Source organism: Diceros bicornis, chromosome 2, assembly GCF_020826845.1.
Source record: "Diceros bicornis minor isolate mBicDic1 chromosome 2, mDicBic1.mat.cur, whole genome shotgun sequence".
NCBI classification, from domain to species: domain Eukaryota; kingdom Metazoa; phylum Chordata; class Mammalia; order Perissodactyla; family Rhinocerotidae; genus Diceros; species Diceros bicornis.
The window spans coordinates 57,387,105-57,404,304 of NC_080741.1; the positions used below are offsets into that span (position 1 = coordinate 57,387,105).

The 17,200-nt window shown below is 36.5% G+C and overlaps 1 protein-coding gene across 1 annotated transcript in view; it reads right to left on the bottom strand.

Moving 5' to 3' along the window:
- Nucleotides 1-227: 227 nt before the first annotated feature.
- The window catches only part of DNAH12 (dynein axonemal heavy chain 12), a 203,106-nt gene continuing 186,133 nt past the window's right edge, over nt 228-17,200 (bottom strand). Inside the window, exons 66-74 of the mRNA XM_058561687.1 lie at nt 15,325-15,462; nt 13,736-13,969; nt 13,266-13,454; nt 11,623-11,726; nt 9,987-10,191; nt 5,074-5,211; nt 4,528-4,619; nt 3,177-3,244; nt 228-1,945 (exon numbers count right to left, since the gene is read on the bottom strand). Coding sequence (XP_058417670.1) covers nt 1,755-1,945; nt 3,177-3,244; nt 4,528-4,619; nt 5,074-5,211; nt 9,987-10,191; nt 11,623-11,726; nt 13,266-13,454; nt 13,736-13,969; nt 15,325-15,462 — 1,359 coding nt within the window. The 3' untranslated portion in view covers nt 228-1,754. The remainder of the gene's footprint in view (nt 1,946-3,176; nt 3,245-4,527; nt 4,620-5,073; nt 5,212-9,986; nt 10,192-11,622; nt 11,727-13,265; nt 13,455-13,735; nt 13,970-15,324; nt 15,463-17,200) is intronic.

The following is a 17,200-nucleotide window of genomic DNA, read 5'->3' on the forward strand; positions in this document are numbered from 1 at the left end:
CTGAACTGCCACAGATTCAACATAAATTAGACGTTTCCATGAGTAGCCATTTACTTAAAGCTTATTTAGGAAAAATTATCTTTCATATAAAACTTAGGTCAGTGCCATTGTAACTAGGAAAATGCTCATATTCATTTATTTTAGACTTGGCTTATGAGTTTTCCTCCGTGATTGTAGCACTCATCCAAAAGAACATCTTTCCTACACATAGTGAGTATCATGCTGAAAATAATATTTTATTTAGTTAGTAAACACAAAAAATAAACATGTTATGGGAATAAATGTACTATCATACTACAACATATAACAAGAATAGTGATAGTAAAAACCAATGTATTTTATTAGGCAATATCTCAATGATTTTAAAAGAACATTTCAGTTTTAGCATAGAATAGGTTTGATCACATACCAAAGACTTTTTACCTTTTGTTATATCCTTTAGGACAGCACTGAAGTTTTCACTGCTAAAGATTAGCACGTCAGAATTTTCATTTATATTTAGGATCTCCACTCCCCTGTAGTTACCATTCCATTAATAGCTTTACTATAAATACTTGATCATAAGACAGTCTGGCACATTCTCCTTGTTTTTTACATGTGGTTTAGCTGTTTGGAAACATGATCTCTTTTCTTCACTGCTATATTCATTGAATTTAAAGGATTAAACATTTTATTCCTGGAATAAAATGCTTTTGCAGGGGGTTGGCCATGTGAAGTGAATACACTCTCTTGAGACTTATGCACATAGCCACTGCAAACCAGAATCAATTTTCCACTTAAGAGAGGCCAAACGTTTTGCTCGGACCAAATTATCAAAAGTGACTGTCCCAACGGTCCTCATTCATTGGGTAGCTGCACCTACATTTTCTTTGGGTTACAGAGCTGCAGCCTAAAGTGTCCTGGGAATCCTAAGAAAGGAATTAACTCCACACAAGATAATAAAATTTTGGCTATAATTTTGTTTTGTTGAAATGTTTTGAAATTGTTAATGTATATTAATATTATAAGTGCATACTAAATAAGAATATTAACTATTAAAAATAATGAGGACACCAGTTGGCATTTCCAATTAAAAAGGAAGCAAATGCCAAGAAGCACACACCTCCTCAGGTATGTATGATTGCCCTCCGGCCATCTTAACTGCTTTTGTGTGTCAGCTTCACTGCTCTGAGTTTCCTTTCCTTGTCACAAGGGTACTGTGAGGAATAGAACTAATGTTTTACAAGTGTGAAGTGAGAGGTTTAGTTCTGGAACTGTTTTAATATTTTCCTTATTTACAATTTATTTATTTATGTATTTGAAATGTTCGTGTATAATCACTTCAGGTAGGTGAGTGGAAAGTAAACTATTACTGAAGCTAAAGAAATGACTTAACAACACTTGTGAAAAGGGATAATTTCTGATATTAAATTTTATCCAATTAGTCTCCCCAAATCTGCTTTTCATATACATATCAAGCCAAAAAAAAGGAACTAAATAAAAATTTCAAAGATTTTTCATATGCTTCAAAGAAATATTTCTTTTCATGTTTTCCTTCCACAGGTGTCTGACTGTATTCTCAGGAGTCCATCCAGAGGCTGTTTCCAATCAGGAGTGGTAAGTCAGAGAGGAGAACAATGCAAAGACCATGCACAAAGACCATTTAAAAGAATGACACCAAAATATTTGGTTTTATAATATATGTATATTTTGAAGTAAGTGAAAACAATATATATTTTTTTATTTCTTTCACATGTTTTCTTAATTTGTCCATCTTAGTCATCCAATTGACAAAGTAAAGCAACCCCACGCTTGATCCAGTGTTGAGTGGGTTGGTCTGTTTTTAACAACATTGCAATGACAAAGTTAGTAGAATGTCCTGTAGTGGAAAGAGTTCCTTTACGTTCACTTGTCTTGTAAAGGGGACAGACATAGGCATTCGACTTCACAATTTGAGACTTTTTAGCTTGAAAAAAAAAAAGACAAAACATATTTATTTGATGAAGGAAAAAGAGCCACTAATACTAAAAGAACAACTATTTCTCTTGTGATAAAATGGCCAGTACTAAATCTAAGATCACGATTATGATATTTGAACATTTTAAAGTTGTTGTGATTTTTTACAGTTGGTATATAATTGTGGTTGTGAAACAAGCAAGTGATTTCATATGGTGCATGATTTTATGTCTAGAGGACAGGAATTGATTTTAAAGTCCTGATCGCTTAGCAGGCATGAAAACACTCAAGCTGACTTGGGAGAGAAGAAGAAAGAGAAGGAGAATGTAGGAAAGAAGGAATAAAATACAGCATAGGTAATGGCAGAGACACAAAAAGAGAAACACAGCTGCTTAGAGCTCTACTACAAGAAACCCATAAATTAGAAGCAGCTGAAGTTACTATTTGTTTTCAGCAGGTTATTACTAAGAAAAACATACCAACTCCTACCAACTCACAAAAAGAATCTCACCCTACATACAATCTTTGAAAAGCCAGATATGAGATATTAGGAGTCTTTCTAAACTAAGGCCACATTTCTCATAGTTATAATTGAACTGCATTAATAATGAAAATACTTAATGGGTTAGGTGGTGATTGTGGGTGATTTGTAAATGTTTTCATTTATAGTTATTTGATAATAAAAAAATTAGAGAAGAAATAGAAAAGAAAAGAATGAGCCCCAGTTGTTCAGACTTGTGGAAAAATTATGATAGCAGGAGGGAAGGAGCAAGTAGCTCTCCCAGGGGGCAAAATTGACCTCTACCCCATGTGGCTTGCAATACCTATGCCTTGGGGCACCTTGCTAGCTCCTAGGAGTTTCTTATAGCCAGAAAAGTCTAGTCGCTAGCTGGAGACTGTGTCAAGCCTATTTTGTCTGAGAGGGGTGCAAGGGCACTTCAGAATCAAAATATTGATGGGACGCTCTAGACTGAAAAAGTAGAAGTGTGGGGGAGGGGCAAAGAAAATGTTACATCCCATGGGATAAGAGCAAAAAGAGGCAGAATGATACTCCTAAAATAATGTAAATGCAACACAAAAAAGAGGGAACAATGTATTTCCAATATAAACATTGCCACTATTTATTGTAATTGAACAAAATCCTAATGGGTTTGAGCAGAGACTTATTTAGGGGAGCAGTTAAAAATATCTATCATTATCCTCCCTAAAACTCTAAGAAATTTTGTTAGATGTGTATTTACTTGGCCTTATCCATATGATGGGCATCAGGTCAAACAGCAGTTTGGGGTATTGTTCAGCAAGCAATCCACTGTGAAGAGAAATTAACAGATGTTTATTAGAAATAAGATAAAATTTGCTTCTTAGAAATTGCTACTTAGATATTGTTTTTTAATACAAGAGGGGACCAGAGATATGCAGGAAAAGAAATGTAAAAAAAAAAAAACCCATAACAACAACAAAACCAAGGAAGAGGCAAGGAAGAACTGAGAAAAACAAAAGAAAATTATAGAAAGGCAATGTGTACAAACATTGGACCAATATCAATTCCTGCCATTTCTTAAGTACTGTCCATGAGGCAGACACTATGCTATCACATCTGACCCTCACAATGATCTTATCCCCATTCCTATTCCTATCTCACAGATGAAGAGTGGAGGTTCAGAGTGGTTGAGTACTTTTCTCACAGTAACACAGCTCTTGAGTGCCAGTGTCAGGATTCCTAGATCTGCCTATCTAGAAAATGTGGTTTCTTTTCCTTATGCTACATTGTTTGTTTGCTTGTTTGTTTGCAAGAAGGAGGGAAGGAAGGAAGGAAAAGATGAATACATATATAAGGAAAAGTAAGTTAAAAGAAATGTCAGTAGAGTGATGAGACGAAAAGTGATAGAAATAATCAAATGAGCTACGTGAAGCTAAGTCTCCTCATAGCCCTCTCTTAGAATTATCTCCATTTAGAACCACTTTCTTGCTCCTTCTTAAATGATTTCCCTGCCTCGGCCTTTAACCCTCTCTTGAGAGCATAGTCTAACCCTGACTCTGGAAATAGAGGACTATGCTTATTAATGGGATTGTTAAAGAGCAGGGCTTCAAGGAAAATAGTCTCTCCCCTTCTCTGTTACCCCTATATATTTTAAACAGGTATAGCATTGCTTAGTTTCCTGAGCTGGAAAGCCAGTATTTATTTTAAGTATGTATTTATTATGTCATAAAAATACAAGAAAAAGTTTTCTATTCACCAGTAGAAATGAGAACTTGACTGAAACTGTAACCTGTTTAAAATTGAGGCACTCCTACACATTACCAAATGGATGGTAACTTACAAAACAGAAGAAGCAGGAAATAATTTCAACTACCTTTTCTACTAGTAAGATCTTTGAAATATTAACTAAAAATTGTTCAGGACCTAAAAATACTCACTCATCGATTGCTCCAGCCTGAGTAATGATTTATGGCAAATAATGATTTATGGGAATACTTGCCATATTCCCTAGAAGAGGCCTTTTGGTTGAGGAGGAAAGAAGGCAGCAGACAGCTTACCGTACCTGTGATTCAGCTACATCTGAAGAGGTCTTTGCAGCTGGAACTACTGACCTTGCTCTGTCCCAGCGCGCTCCATCGAGGTATAACCCGTGGATATAAACGCCATCTGCTGGTGCTGCCTCAGATGTATCAAAAGGAATAACCTGAAGGTAGAGGCACACACTAGTAATGATCTCCTCCCCAGACAACTTTGTCTCATAAAGAAAATACTAGCTAAATCTTCAGAACACATCCAGGGAAATTCTACCATATAATAGCTTGTTAAACTATACATTTTTTTCAGTAAAATATAAATGTAAAAATGTGTAATACAGTCCTTTTTGAAGCATTTATCAAGTTTTACTGTACCTCATATTAGTTTTTGCTAAAGTAGAAGAGCAGCATTGGATTATTTGAAATGAATACTAAGATATATAAAAGTTCTATCATAGAGATAGCAAGATGAATATTATATACTTTCTTCATGAAAGGCAAAGGATGGAAAGAAGTCAAATTGTTCATAACAGGCTATAAAAATATAAATTCTGCATATCCTCCTTGCTTAAATATATAACTTCGATATAATGATACACTGTGGCGTTTAAGGAGTTACTGTACCTCAAATTCATATCCTAGTAAATCAATAGGAATGGTATATTTTCTGGCATAATTCTGCATAGCTCCAGTTAAAAAGGCTTGGGTAAAAAAGAAACCTGAGAGCCAGAACACACAGGGTTTTCCTGAATTATACCAGTCCTACAAAGGAAAAACAACATGCATTATGTTCATTCTTCAACTTACACAAGTGTCACCTGACATACAATTCCAGATTCTGGTTTTTGTGTGTGTTGCCTACACTTTACATCACAGGACACTCTTCCCAAACACCAAACACACAACCTATCTTGGCCCTCCTAATTCTTTTCCTTTCTAGTTACTCTTCTTGGAAAATACAAACGAATTTTAACATTAATCTGAATAAAACAAAGTTTGAAAGATTCAAATCTTCTGCAAAAAGCCAAATGTAAATTATTTGGGGATTTATTATATTACTTAATCCCACTCAAAAGCAACCATCTTTAGACATCTTACTCATTGTCTAACTATAGGCTTCATGTACTGATTCTGGTTCTTAAACCCCCTTCCTCCATCCTCACTGCCCCCACTCCAGTTCAAATATTCATGGTCTTCTTTCTGTATCAATGTGTACCTATTCTTGCTTCTTCCCTCTCTCTGCTCAATGCATCCAGTACAATGCTGCAAGAGTATACCTCACCATGCATGGTGTGGATCAGGTTTAGCATCTTGCATAATTCTTCAGTTATCTAGTACTACCCCATCAAATTAAAGTCTAAACACCTTTGTCTCCTCTTCAAGATACTTCACAATCTGACCCCAAATTGTATTTATAGCTCTATCCCTTTTAATTCCCCTTCAAGCATCTTATATTCTAATCAGACTACACTATTTGCTCATCTCTTCTCTGCATTGGGTGTACATCTGTTGTTTTTTCTGCTTGTCTTAAAGTGACACTACTCTATCCCTCTAGAGGATGAATCCTCCTACACTCAATCCAAGCACTTCTGGTGGTGGAACTCCACCTCCTGGGGTGGGCATATGATTCATGCCTAGCCGTTCATACCTCCAGTGATAGTCATTGATTCAGGAATGGACATGTGACATAAAGTCAGAGATGCAGAGACTCTTGCTGGCACTTTTGGGGAAAAGACTCACTCTCAACTCTCTGAAGTTGTGTGGATGTGAGGCCAGAATTGGTGTCGCTATCTTACGACCATCAGATGAGAACCTAACTGAGAATGGAGTTAACCCACAGAGAAATGGAGCCAAGAGATTAAGTGCAAGAGGCCAGAACCAGGTAACCATGTTTGCACCCCAGGTCAAGTCCCGCCTGGAGCCACCTCACCCCCTGGATTTTTCATTTACATGAGGGAACAAACTTTATTTTTGCTTAAGTCAATAGTTTTACAACAGAATCAATGCTAAATGATATAGTGCCTTTCATCCTACAGCTATCCCTAAGTCCTCTTCCTTTTTTCACAGTGTCCAAAAGCATTCATCCTTTAGACTCAGCTCGAATGCTACTTCATCCAGTAAACAAACTCTGCTTTCCTGAGCTAAAAGAACTCTCTCCCTTCTTTGAATTCCCAGAGAATTTTACATATTAGTCTTTTATGACACATCCCTTACTATACTTTATTAATTTTTTCTTAGATACATAGATTATCTCCCTGTAGGCTATTGGCAAGTTGAAGGCAGGACTCATGCTGTCTTTTTATCTCAGAAAGCACACAACAAGGTGTTTTAGACAAAGTGGGATCTCAATTTACATTTGTTGAATGAACAGATGAATCAATAAAATGAACTTTGAGTGAGCAGCACACTATGGGAAAAAGCCAGCTTTGCTTCCCGAGAGAAGAGAACAAACCACTGCTGGAGATGTTGCAACAGTACAAGCTATCAGATCAAGAAGAGGTAGAGAAAGAGATGGCGCTCGACAAGGGCACGAGCCAGGCAGAACCAGCACCATGCACAAGAAAGCTGTAAGAACCCAGAAAGCAAGTGTATGGAAAACTCCATTGCTCATTCCAGGATTTAGCCAAGAATATCATAAGTGTCTGGATCAGCTACTTGTATACAATCTCTGAATTAGCTACTATTGACTGGGTGCTTAGTACATGCTAGGCACAGTGCTAAGCGCTTTACATGCATCACCTCATTTAGTCTGCAAAATAACCCTGTGAGTTAGGTATTATTCCTCCCATTTTACAGATGAGGGAATTGGGTACAGAAAGATGAGTATCTTTCTCAAAGTCACACAGATACTAAGTGTCAGATCCTGAATTTAAACTGAGATTATAGCCAGTGTGCAAAAAATTAAAAAAAAAAAAAAAAGGAAGGAGAAAGGGAAGATAAATAGGGTGAATGGTGAGAGACAGATGAGAAAAGATAGCGAACTCCAGACATCTCATTTGCTTAATTTATGAACTCTAGGAACCACTAGGAGGTGAAGTCAAGAGTCTAGGAGAAAGAAAGATGATGGGAAAACTGTACAGCTTCTGTAAGGGTAAGAGGACAATGGGGGAGATCTATTCAGGGGAAGATTTGTGGTGAAGGATGATAAAGGTGCCTAATAATGAGTGACACCTTTCTTACTCATTCAAATGGAATAAGAGGAAATCCAAATTTCAGAAAGTAGAGAGTTTGATGTGACCTTTATATTAATAACAACAACAAAAAGACTTTGTCCTGGAGTCTGTCCCAGCTGGCACCACGCCAGGACCTCTCTAAGGGACCAAGCTAAAGACTCTTCAAGGCCCTTTGGGACAAAGTAATATATGGGAAATATAAGCAGTTCCAATGAAAGTTTCAGAAAAGTTTGGGAAATGAACCAGAGTGTAAAAAAACAAAGGAAGATTGTGGCAAGGGGAGGATGTAATTAACTATACATCAGATGCTTTTGATAAGGGACAGGAAGAGGCCGGTACCTAGAGGAAGAAGTCAAAGACATGTTGTAGACGTGGCTAGGAATCACCCAAGTATACACACTCTCCCGTATCAAATTAGCAAAGATAAAAAAACACTAATTACTGAGAAACAGGCACTCATATTCACTACTGATGGCGATAGAACTGAATTATTTTTCTGGAGAGTGATTAGGTAATGTATATGAAAAGCCCTAAAAATATCCAAATGGAATCAATTAAAGCATTAAAAGAATAAGGAAACACTGTTCAAGAGGAATTTTTCTAGCAATACAGGGATGATTTTACACTTGGAAAACTAGTGATTTAATTCAGCACAATAATAAGCTAAAGAAGAAAAAAAAAAATCACATCACCAGCAACAAATGCCGAAAAGGCATTGATAAAATTCAATAATTTCTCATTTTACAAAAGAATAGTCCACTTTTACTGAAGGCTTACCACATACTACAGACTGTTACCCTATGAGATAAAAGTGCCAATCTTATGGATGAGGAAACTGAGGCTATTAAGTGGCAACTCTTCTAGAGCCTAAACACTTAAAACCCCTATTCTGTACTGTTTCTTTTTTTTTTTTCCTGAGGAAGATTCACCCTGATCTAACATCCATTGCCAATCCTCCTCTATTTCTTTCTTTTTTTTTTTTTGGCTTGAGGAAGGTTAGCCCTGAGCTAATATCTGTGCCAATCTTCCTCTATTTTGTATGTGGGTCACCGCTACAGCATGGCTGGTGAGTGGAGTAGGTCTACACCTGGGATCCAAACTCGCGAACTCTGGCTGCTGAAGCAGAGTGCACCACTCAGCCATAGGACCAGGCCCTGTTTCTTTTGTTAAATGTATAATCTACATAAAAAGCTCCTATAAATTAATTTTTTAAAAAGTCCAAAAGAAAAATGGGCCTAAGAGATAAATAGGCAATTCACAGAAGAAAATACACATGGCAAGCACACATACCAAAGGAAGCACATGCTCACTAATAATTAAAGAAACTCAAATTAAAACAATAAGATATGGTTGACCTATCAGATTGGCAAAAATTAAAAAGGGATGGGAAAGCCTCCCTCTCCACATCTTTACAAGCCCTGGTTATTTTATGATTAGCTTCTACAGTGAAACAAATAAAGCTTTCCTGTAATAAAAAGGCAGCTGAACACTGAAAGGTCATATACCTATGTGAATTTTCAAAATCTCCCCATTCCCTACCCCCTCATAAACATCTACCATAGGATGGGGGCAAGCCGAGGAGCTGGGGAGGAAAAAGAGTGCCCTGCCCTATGCATTCCTGTGCCCTGAACATCCTTTATATGTGTGTTTTAAGGGGCCAGCGGTGGGTGAGGGGCAGGGGAGATTCCAAAGCACTCATCTTTTCTCTGGTTTTATGAGATAAGAGATAGGAAGCACTGATTTTAAGACAATGGGCAATTATTGATAAATCCAAGCCTCAGACTCTTTTTGTGATTTGCCATCAGTATTAAAATCACAAGACTGGGGCCAGCCTGGTGGTGTAGTGGTTAACTTCACGTGCTCCGCTTCAGCAGCCTGGGGTTCATGGTTCGGATCCTGAGTGCAGGCCTACACACCGCTCATCAGGCCATGCTGTGGCGGCACCCCATATACAAAGTGGAGGAAGATTGGCACAGATGTTAGCTCAGGGACAATTTTCCTCAAGCAAAAAGAGGAAGATGGGCAAAAGATGTTAGCTCAGGGACAATCTTCCTCACCAAAATAAATAAATAAATAAAATCACAAGACCAAGTTTGTGGTGTCACAGAACCACAAACTTAGAATCTTCAAAACTATAAATGTCACTTATTAATGGGTGTGGGTAAAGTAAAATTTTAATTTTCTACTCAGTACTTTGAAATGTGTATAATTTTCAATATGCTAAAATTTTGGTTAGATTACCATAAAACTAACTAATCACATTCCATTCAACTCAGAGACATTCAAGTGACCATAGCCAACTTCTAATATCTCCCCAGTAAACCAAAAAATAAAATTATATATATATAATATATAATCTTTTACCTGTAAAAAGTTCAACCGGGCTAGAAAATCTGTGATGTAACTTCCTAGGGGTTTAAGACTTGGGTATGATCGTTTGGCCCATATTTCTGGAACCTTTCCAATAAGCAAACTGCCAGAGAGTGCCTCCAATGTAGAATCCATTACAACCACACCCTTAATAGCTTTTTCAAGGTCCCGTAGAGTGTTACATATAGTTTTAATTAAACTGCAAGGAAAGAAATTGTCATCAACATATATATGATAGTAAATATCAATATACAGTCTTTCCAGAAGAAGAAATAGCTGGATACCATTCACAGCTTTGTGGGAGTGTTTCCCAAAGTGTGGTCACCTCCCACTCAGTAATGTAAGGTAATTTTAGATGATACTTGGATAAACATTTTTCATTTTCATCATTACATACATATTTTAAAATACAGAAAATAATACAACTAGCATACCAAAATTGTTGCCTTCTGGGTATTATTGCTTAGTACCAGGCTAATTTAAGCAGAGAATGATTTAAGGAAAATATTAGGTAAATAATGCTAGAGGTGACAGGCAAATATGGAAAAAGTTACAAAGGTATTATGTAATGGCTGAAACTTGGGAAACACTGCATTAAACATAAAGTATATATTTCATTTATATACTTGCAAATACTTTGCTTCCCACTGAGGCCCAAACTGCTAAGAACACCATAAATATACCTGAAGTGAGGGCTTTAGGCTAGAAGCCTAAGCAACTGAGAGATAGTATATTATTATATATAAATACATATGGTCTTTGTATAAGAAATATTGAATTAATTAAGGCATCATAGTGTTTTAATATGTTTTATTTTAAAACGTCAACAAGTCTGGAAACCCAAATAAACTTGGAAACACTTTAGAAAATTCATAACCAAATCAATTCTTCATTCATTAAGCCAGTATTGAATTGTAGAAAATTCAATTAAAAAATTCAAAGCGAGAGCCGGCCTGGTGACGTAGTGGTTAAGTTCGCGCACTCCACTTTGGCAGCCCAGGGTTCAGGGGTGTGGATCCTGGTCACAGACCTACGCACTGCTTATCAAGCCATGCTGTGACAGGCATCCCACATATAAAGTAGAGGAAGATGGGCACGGATGTTAGCCCAGGACCAGTCTTCCTCAGCAAAAAGAGGAGGATTGGCAACAGATGTTAGCTCAGGGCTAATCTTCCTCACACACACACACACAAAAATTCAAAGCATCATGAGGTTTGAATTTGTTTGCTCTCATGGGGTACCTAATTAACCTAGATTGGACTCAGGAAGAAAAGGGAAGTGTATATGTGTCAAGTGGCAGAAAAATGACTAAAGATGTGACTACAACAGGCGTAGTTAATGCTCATCCTGTCTTTAGTTCCTGAGGAGAATAGTAATGGATGGGTGAGAAATTATGATTAATGAATATTTTTAACCAGTAAAAGCAGATCTCTTTTTCATTATCATTTTTACATTATAAAAGATACCCTCACTTCTGGAGCAGACGGTTATGCAACTTTTAAAAAGAGAGAAAATTCTAATTAAATGAGAGGTTTTCATAATTTTTTCTTAAAATTTTAATTTAATACCGTGTCTTTTTTATTAACTTTCATTGGTTGCTTTCTGAATCACTGGGAATATAGATCCTTACTTGTTAAATCTTTCCATTTCTTGTACTAACACAGTATTCATGCTCTCTTCATATCTCACGGGATACTTCAATAGTGCTGTTTCAATGTCAAAATCATTTGGTAGCTAAGAGAATAGATTTTAAAGACCACATATTACTCTCAGAATGGATAATTAGTTTCATTCAGCTATAATATCACTAATAGCTAACACTAGCCAGTTACAATGTGCTAGGCATTGTGTTAACTACTTTCCATACATTGTCTCATTTAATCCTTACCATACACTCTTAGGTGACCATTATTATCTCCATTTTACAGATGAGGATATTTAAGTACAGAGAGGTTTAATGACTGCCAAGGGCATACAGTCAAAAAGTGATCTGTTTAAATCCACAGGTCCAAGGCCCATGCTCTTTACCACAGGATATAGCACTTCACAGAAGAGATACATTTCTGAAAAGTTGTGTAATATCCTTTTGTAAATTGAATCTTATTTTCCATTGGTAAAACTGATATGCCATTTCATAATTGTTTTATATTTATTTCTAATCAATTATCAATTGGCTACAAATAGCTTAGCTTACCCCACTACCAAATAATTAATGTGTAAATATAGCAGGGTTCCAGAGCATAGAAAGAGAGAAGGCCATTAAGTGTCTTGATTTCTATGAGGTACCTCAAAGATGCTTGAGAATGATGAAGGGGACTTTGGGACTGATGACTAAGCCCCAAGACATTGGAATTTACACTCCTAAAGGGGCAAAGAAGTTTCCCAATCAAGGAAGTCCCAAACTAAGAAAGTTGAGCTGCCCAGAGTATCCTGGGTGACGGTCCCTCAGTGCAAAAGAATTGTTCTAAGGCACACTAGGTGGTGTCACTCAAGGACCCTTTGGCTTAGCACAACCCCTTTACCTCAAATAAGTCCCTAATGCCACTGCCAGGTAACTTTCTGTTAAGGATCTTGTAAGAGCCACCATTCTGCAAGGAGATGGACTATGGGTCAGGTTCTGCTCTGTCAGAGTGCCTGACACTGAAATATGGGGATAATTATAGTATTTATGAATTTAGGATTTGTGAAGATCTTGGGACCATAATCTCTTTTGAAGTCCGCATAGCAGTTCTTTATTGAATTTATGACACAGAAAAAAGGGGGAGAATAAAGAGTATCATTCCGCTTTACCTAGTAGGGCTAAGTACATTGGGCTGTATTATGGGGGGGAAAAAAAAAAAAAGCTGTAGCTGCTAATTTAGTGCTGATCTTATCTCCTGATGCCTCCTTACTTCCTAAGGTATAGATTAAAAACCATGCAGTCCTTGAATAAGCAAGTTCAGATCATTTCCTCCATTTTTAAAAAGTAGGTCCATTATCTTTGTTTAGAACTGAGAGTAAATCATACATTCATTAGCTCATCTACAGCTATAGTTACTAAGTGCCAGGCATTTTGCAAAGCACTTTAAATTCATGATCTCTTTAATGTTCACGAGAACTTTAAACAGTTGGTACTATTTTCATAACTTTATAGATTTGAAAACTAATGTTTAGAAAGGCAAAATATCTCATTCAAGGTCATAATGCTGTCAAATGGAGTTTTCAGATTGCCATTTCAGTACCATTTTGATTTGTATTATATTATAAGCAACGTATTTTAAGTAAAACACTTACCTTGTTGAGAATATCTTTGGTAATTTCTAATAGAATCTGGTCAGTACTTCCTGAGGATCCTGTCTGTTTGGAGCCTCCCTGGGTGAGGAGCAAGGACTCAAAGAGGATTTTCGTTTGTTGAAGATCTTTGGAGATATCAACATTTTCATGTAATCCAAATATCTCAGGGTGTTGAGTAAATGGAAGTTTCTGCCAGAAAATAGATTAAGCAAGCATCACATTTTCACTGGATACATTAATTGATAAGGCAGACATGTACAGACCAAAAAGGTTAAAAATCAACTAAACATCAAACAACAGAGGAATCAAACTTTTCCCATTTTCAGTAATTACTAGAAACAAAAGATATTGAAAGTTGATGGAAACCATAATACTTGTCTGACCCTATACCTTACTGAGGAATATTTTGCTATTTGCTTTTTAGAAAAATCACACTTAAATCTAACTCTATTTTCAGTGTCATCAGTTACCTTAATGAATTCAATGTATTCATCATAGGTGCCTTTGGGAGGTGCAAAATAGTTTCCACTAGGAGAAAACTTATAATGAGGGTTTTCAATTATGTGTGAATTATAAAAGTCGGCCAGCATGGTTAAGAGGAGACGTCTGTCCCAATCATCTGTCACTCTTCCTCCGTAGTTACACTCCCCAGTCAGGTAAGAGATGGCTTCAAATGGAATTGTATCATATTCATTTATAAATAACTGAAACAAAGGAAAAATGAAATGAGAAAACCCTTAAGTCTTTCACTTAATTTCCATTTTAAGATGGCATTAAATATCTATCTATCTATCTATCTATCAATCAATCATCTATCTATGTATCTATAAACATAGAAGTGGGGTTGAAGGAATTATCATCATAGTTGTCTTTAGGTGACCTTTATGAGGTCCCATGTCATAAAGGCCATCCTCACTGCAAAGAAGCAGAAAAATATTAATATCCTGTGGTTGTCTAGTTGGATTAATATATTTGGTAAAATATGACAGAAATAATGGAAAAGTATTGGTGTTGGACAGACATGAATTCAAATCCTACCTCAATGGGCAAGTTGAGTTCTTAGCTTTGGTTTTCTCAAAAAAAAGGCTGGATAATACCAACCTTACAGGGCTGCTGTGAGGATTAGAATTTATATAAGTAATGTGCCTATTTCAAAGTCTGAGTTAGTAGGAATTTATAGTGGATATTTATTCTTTTTACTCTTTTTTTGGAGGGGGGCTGCTGACCATCTGAATGTCTCACATTGTGAGTCTACAGAAACTGAAAAAGCTGACCACTCACTTTCCCAGCCTCCCTTACAGCTAAAGCCTAGGCCCGTGACCTGGGTTTGGCTACTCAGATGCATCCATCCCAGATTGAACTGGAGTTTAGTATGCAAAGAGGCAGGAACAGCAAAGAATCTTTTTTGATGACATCAGAGGGCCTGCAGTAGACCAGAGTTTGTGTGACAGCTGTGTGAGCTGTGGTGTCTAATATTCAACAAGGGTAGAGGGGCTGTTCTTACCAGACATGGTATGATTCTGGATATGACTCTGGATGCCTTGGCTCTCCAGCCATCTTGGTGATTCTGTGACCTACCCAATATTCTTTCAATAAATTCCTTTTCTACTTAAAGTAGACTGCCTGTTTCTGTTGACTGATAGAGCTAAATTGTAGATTTGACTGAGTGGAGGAGAAGAGTGGAAGATAGTGAGGACCTATGTAAAACCAACACTATGGAAAGCTCTGCAAAAAGGCAGAAAGAACCAGGGTCCTTGATGACAACACTTTTGCTGAATCAACCAACTCCACAGCCTGTCCTTCCTCTGCACTTCTTTTTATGTGAGATAAATAAGTTTCATTATGGTTTAAGCCAGTTTGAATGAGGTTTTCCATTATTTGTAGCAGAAAAAATCCAGATGCAGATAGTGCTTCATAAACCATAATTATTACTACTATCTACCCACCTATTTATTTAGTGGTGTTGGGAGAATTGCATAAATTATTCTAAGCAAAGAGAATTGCCTACGGCCTGATACACACTGATCCTTTACCAATGTTAGTTCCTTTCTAATTTTACCTGTAGTTGTTGAATACTGATGCGTAAGTCTGATTCATTAAATCCATATGGAATATTCCAACCAAGAGGACCAAATTTCTTTCTCTCTTGCACAAGTGCATGAAAAAAACAAACTCCAAACAGCAACTTCTCCCATGCCTTTAATATAAAAATTATATAAGAAAAATTCTGATCATATTTCCATCAGTAAAATGAGACAAATCAATGATCTTTTTCATTATAAGATTCTATGATCATATAGCTCTACAAACTTCTATTTTAAAAAGATGTGCTATCTAAAATAATGCTTACTATAAAAAGTATTAATCTTATAACTTAATCAAAACCTCCAAAGCTAGACAAACTGCAATAATATTACACTTTATTAAAATGCAATAATTCTTACCAAATTACGGGAAAATTTACCAAAGTATGGGCTAATAATACTTGTTCATAGATATTTACAACTTCAATACTTGAATGTTATCCTGTAGACTCGTTGGCGTGTGCTTAAGACTACAACTGCAGAAGAATAATTAATCATTATGATAAAAATAAATCCCAATATATAGTTCCTGATTTTGTGACTTTCCATTTGGAAAAGCAAAGTGTTTCATTTTTGAAACCCTTGTTTATTTACTCTGTCCTGGCATCTTCATGTGTGTGATGTGTACCACATGTCACATGTCATATGGACCTCTCACTAAGCCTGTGTTGGTGCTCTGGAGGATGGCTACCCATCTCTTTGTAAATTTCAAGTATGCTACCTTGATGGTTTAAGTTAGACCATCTCAGACATAGCTCCAAATGCAGAAAAAAATCCATCCAGCTATTTTCATGTGATGCAGTAGTAGAAATTATTTCTATAATATTAAAATGCAGGTACACTATGGCTTTACTGAATAGCTATATTCTTGAAATGTCATACATAAATCAAAGCATATTTAAATATACTGAATGAATGCTGTCATGAAACATTTAATAGGGGAAAAACTTTTTGGCAATGAGAGCAATAACCTAATTTACATATATTTTCCACATATTTTCACATAATGGGGTTTTCTTAAGGAAGTGATAATCCCTCCACATTTTTGGTCTGTGCTTGTGGGCCAAGAAGGCTCCTGCGGCATCAGAAAAATCTTGGGGACAGAAAGCAGAAAGATGCATACTTGGGGTGAGATGCTCTCAGCCGAAAATGAATCTGAACTCACAAAGAACTGCCTTCTACAGCTGTGGCTGAAATTAAATATGAGCTGAAGAGATGTGACAAGGGACATCAGAGGAATTTGCCACAGTCCTGTTATCTAGACTTTTTAAAAAAGAAACAGTTTATATGTCCTAAAAAACTCTTAAATATTAAGAAATATTTTCTTAAAAAAATATTTTCTGAAGGCAGGTGTTTATTCGTTCTCCAATAAGCATTTTTTCCAACTAATTTCTGAATTATATTTTCCAGGGTACATTTTGTGACTAACCCAAGGGGGCAGCAGGATGCTGCCTTTTCTACCTAAAGATGATATCATCGACCCAGCATCAATGGGGTATGCCTTTTGGTTTGTCTTCTATGATGTGGTGCTGGTTGACTCATCCAAACTCCTTAGCAAGGCATATGAAGATTTTCATTTTTCACAGTCTTACCCCAATATTCCTTCCCACTCTTATTTCCCACCAGTTTCGCCAAAATGAGCTACTCATTGCTCTTTCGACAGCCTTGTCATAATTCTGTGCCTTTAGTCATATGTCTTGTGCCTACTTCAAATGTCACTTCCTCCATAAAGCATTTTTCAACTTATGGAAAAAGGGCATGTAAATAATAATATTAGCACTAATGAGATTTAATGCTCAGCACTGTACTAAAAGTTTTCTATGCATTTCACTTTTAATCTCTACAAAAACT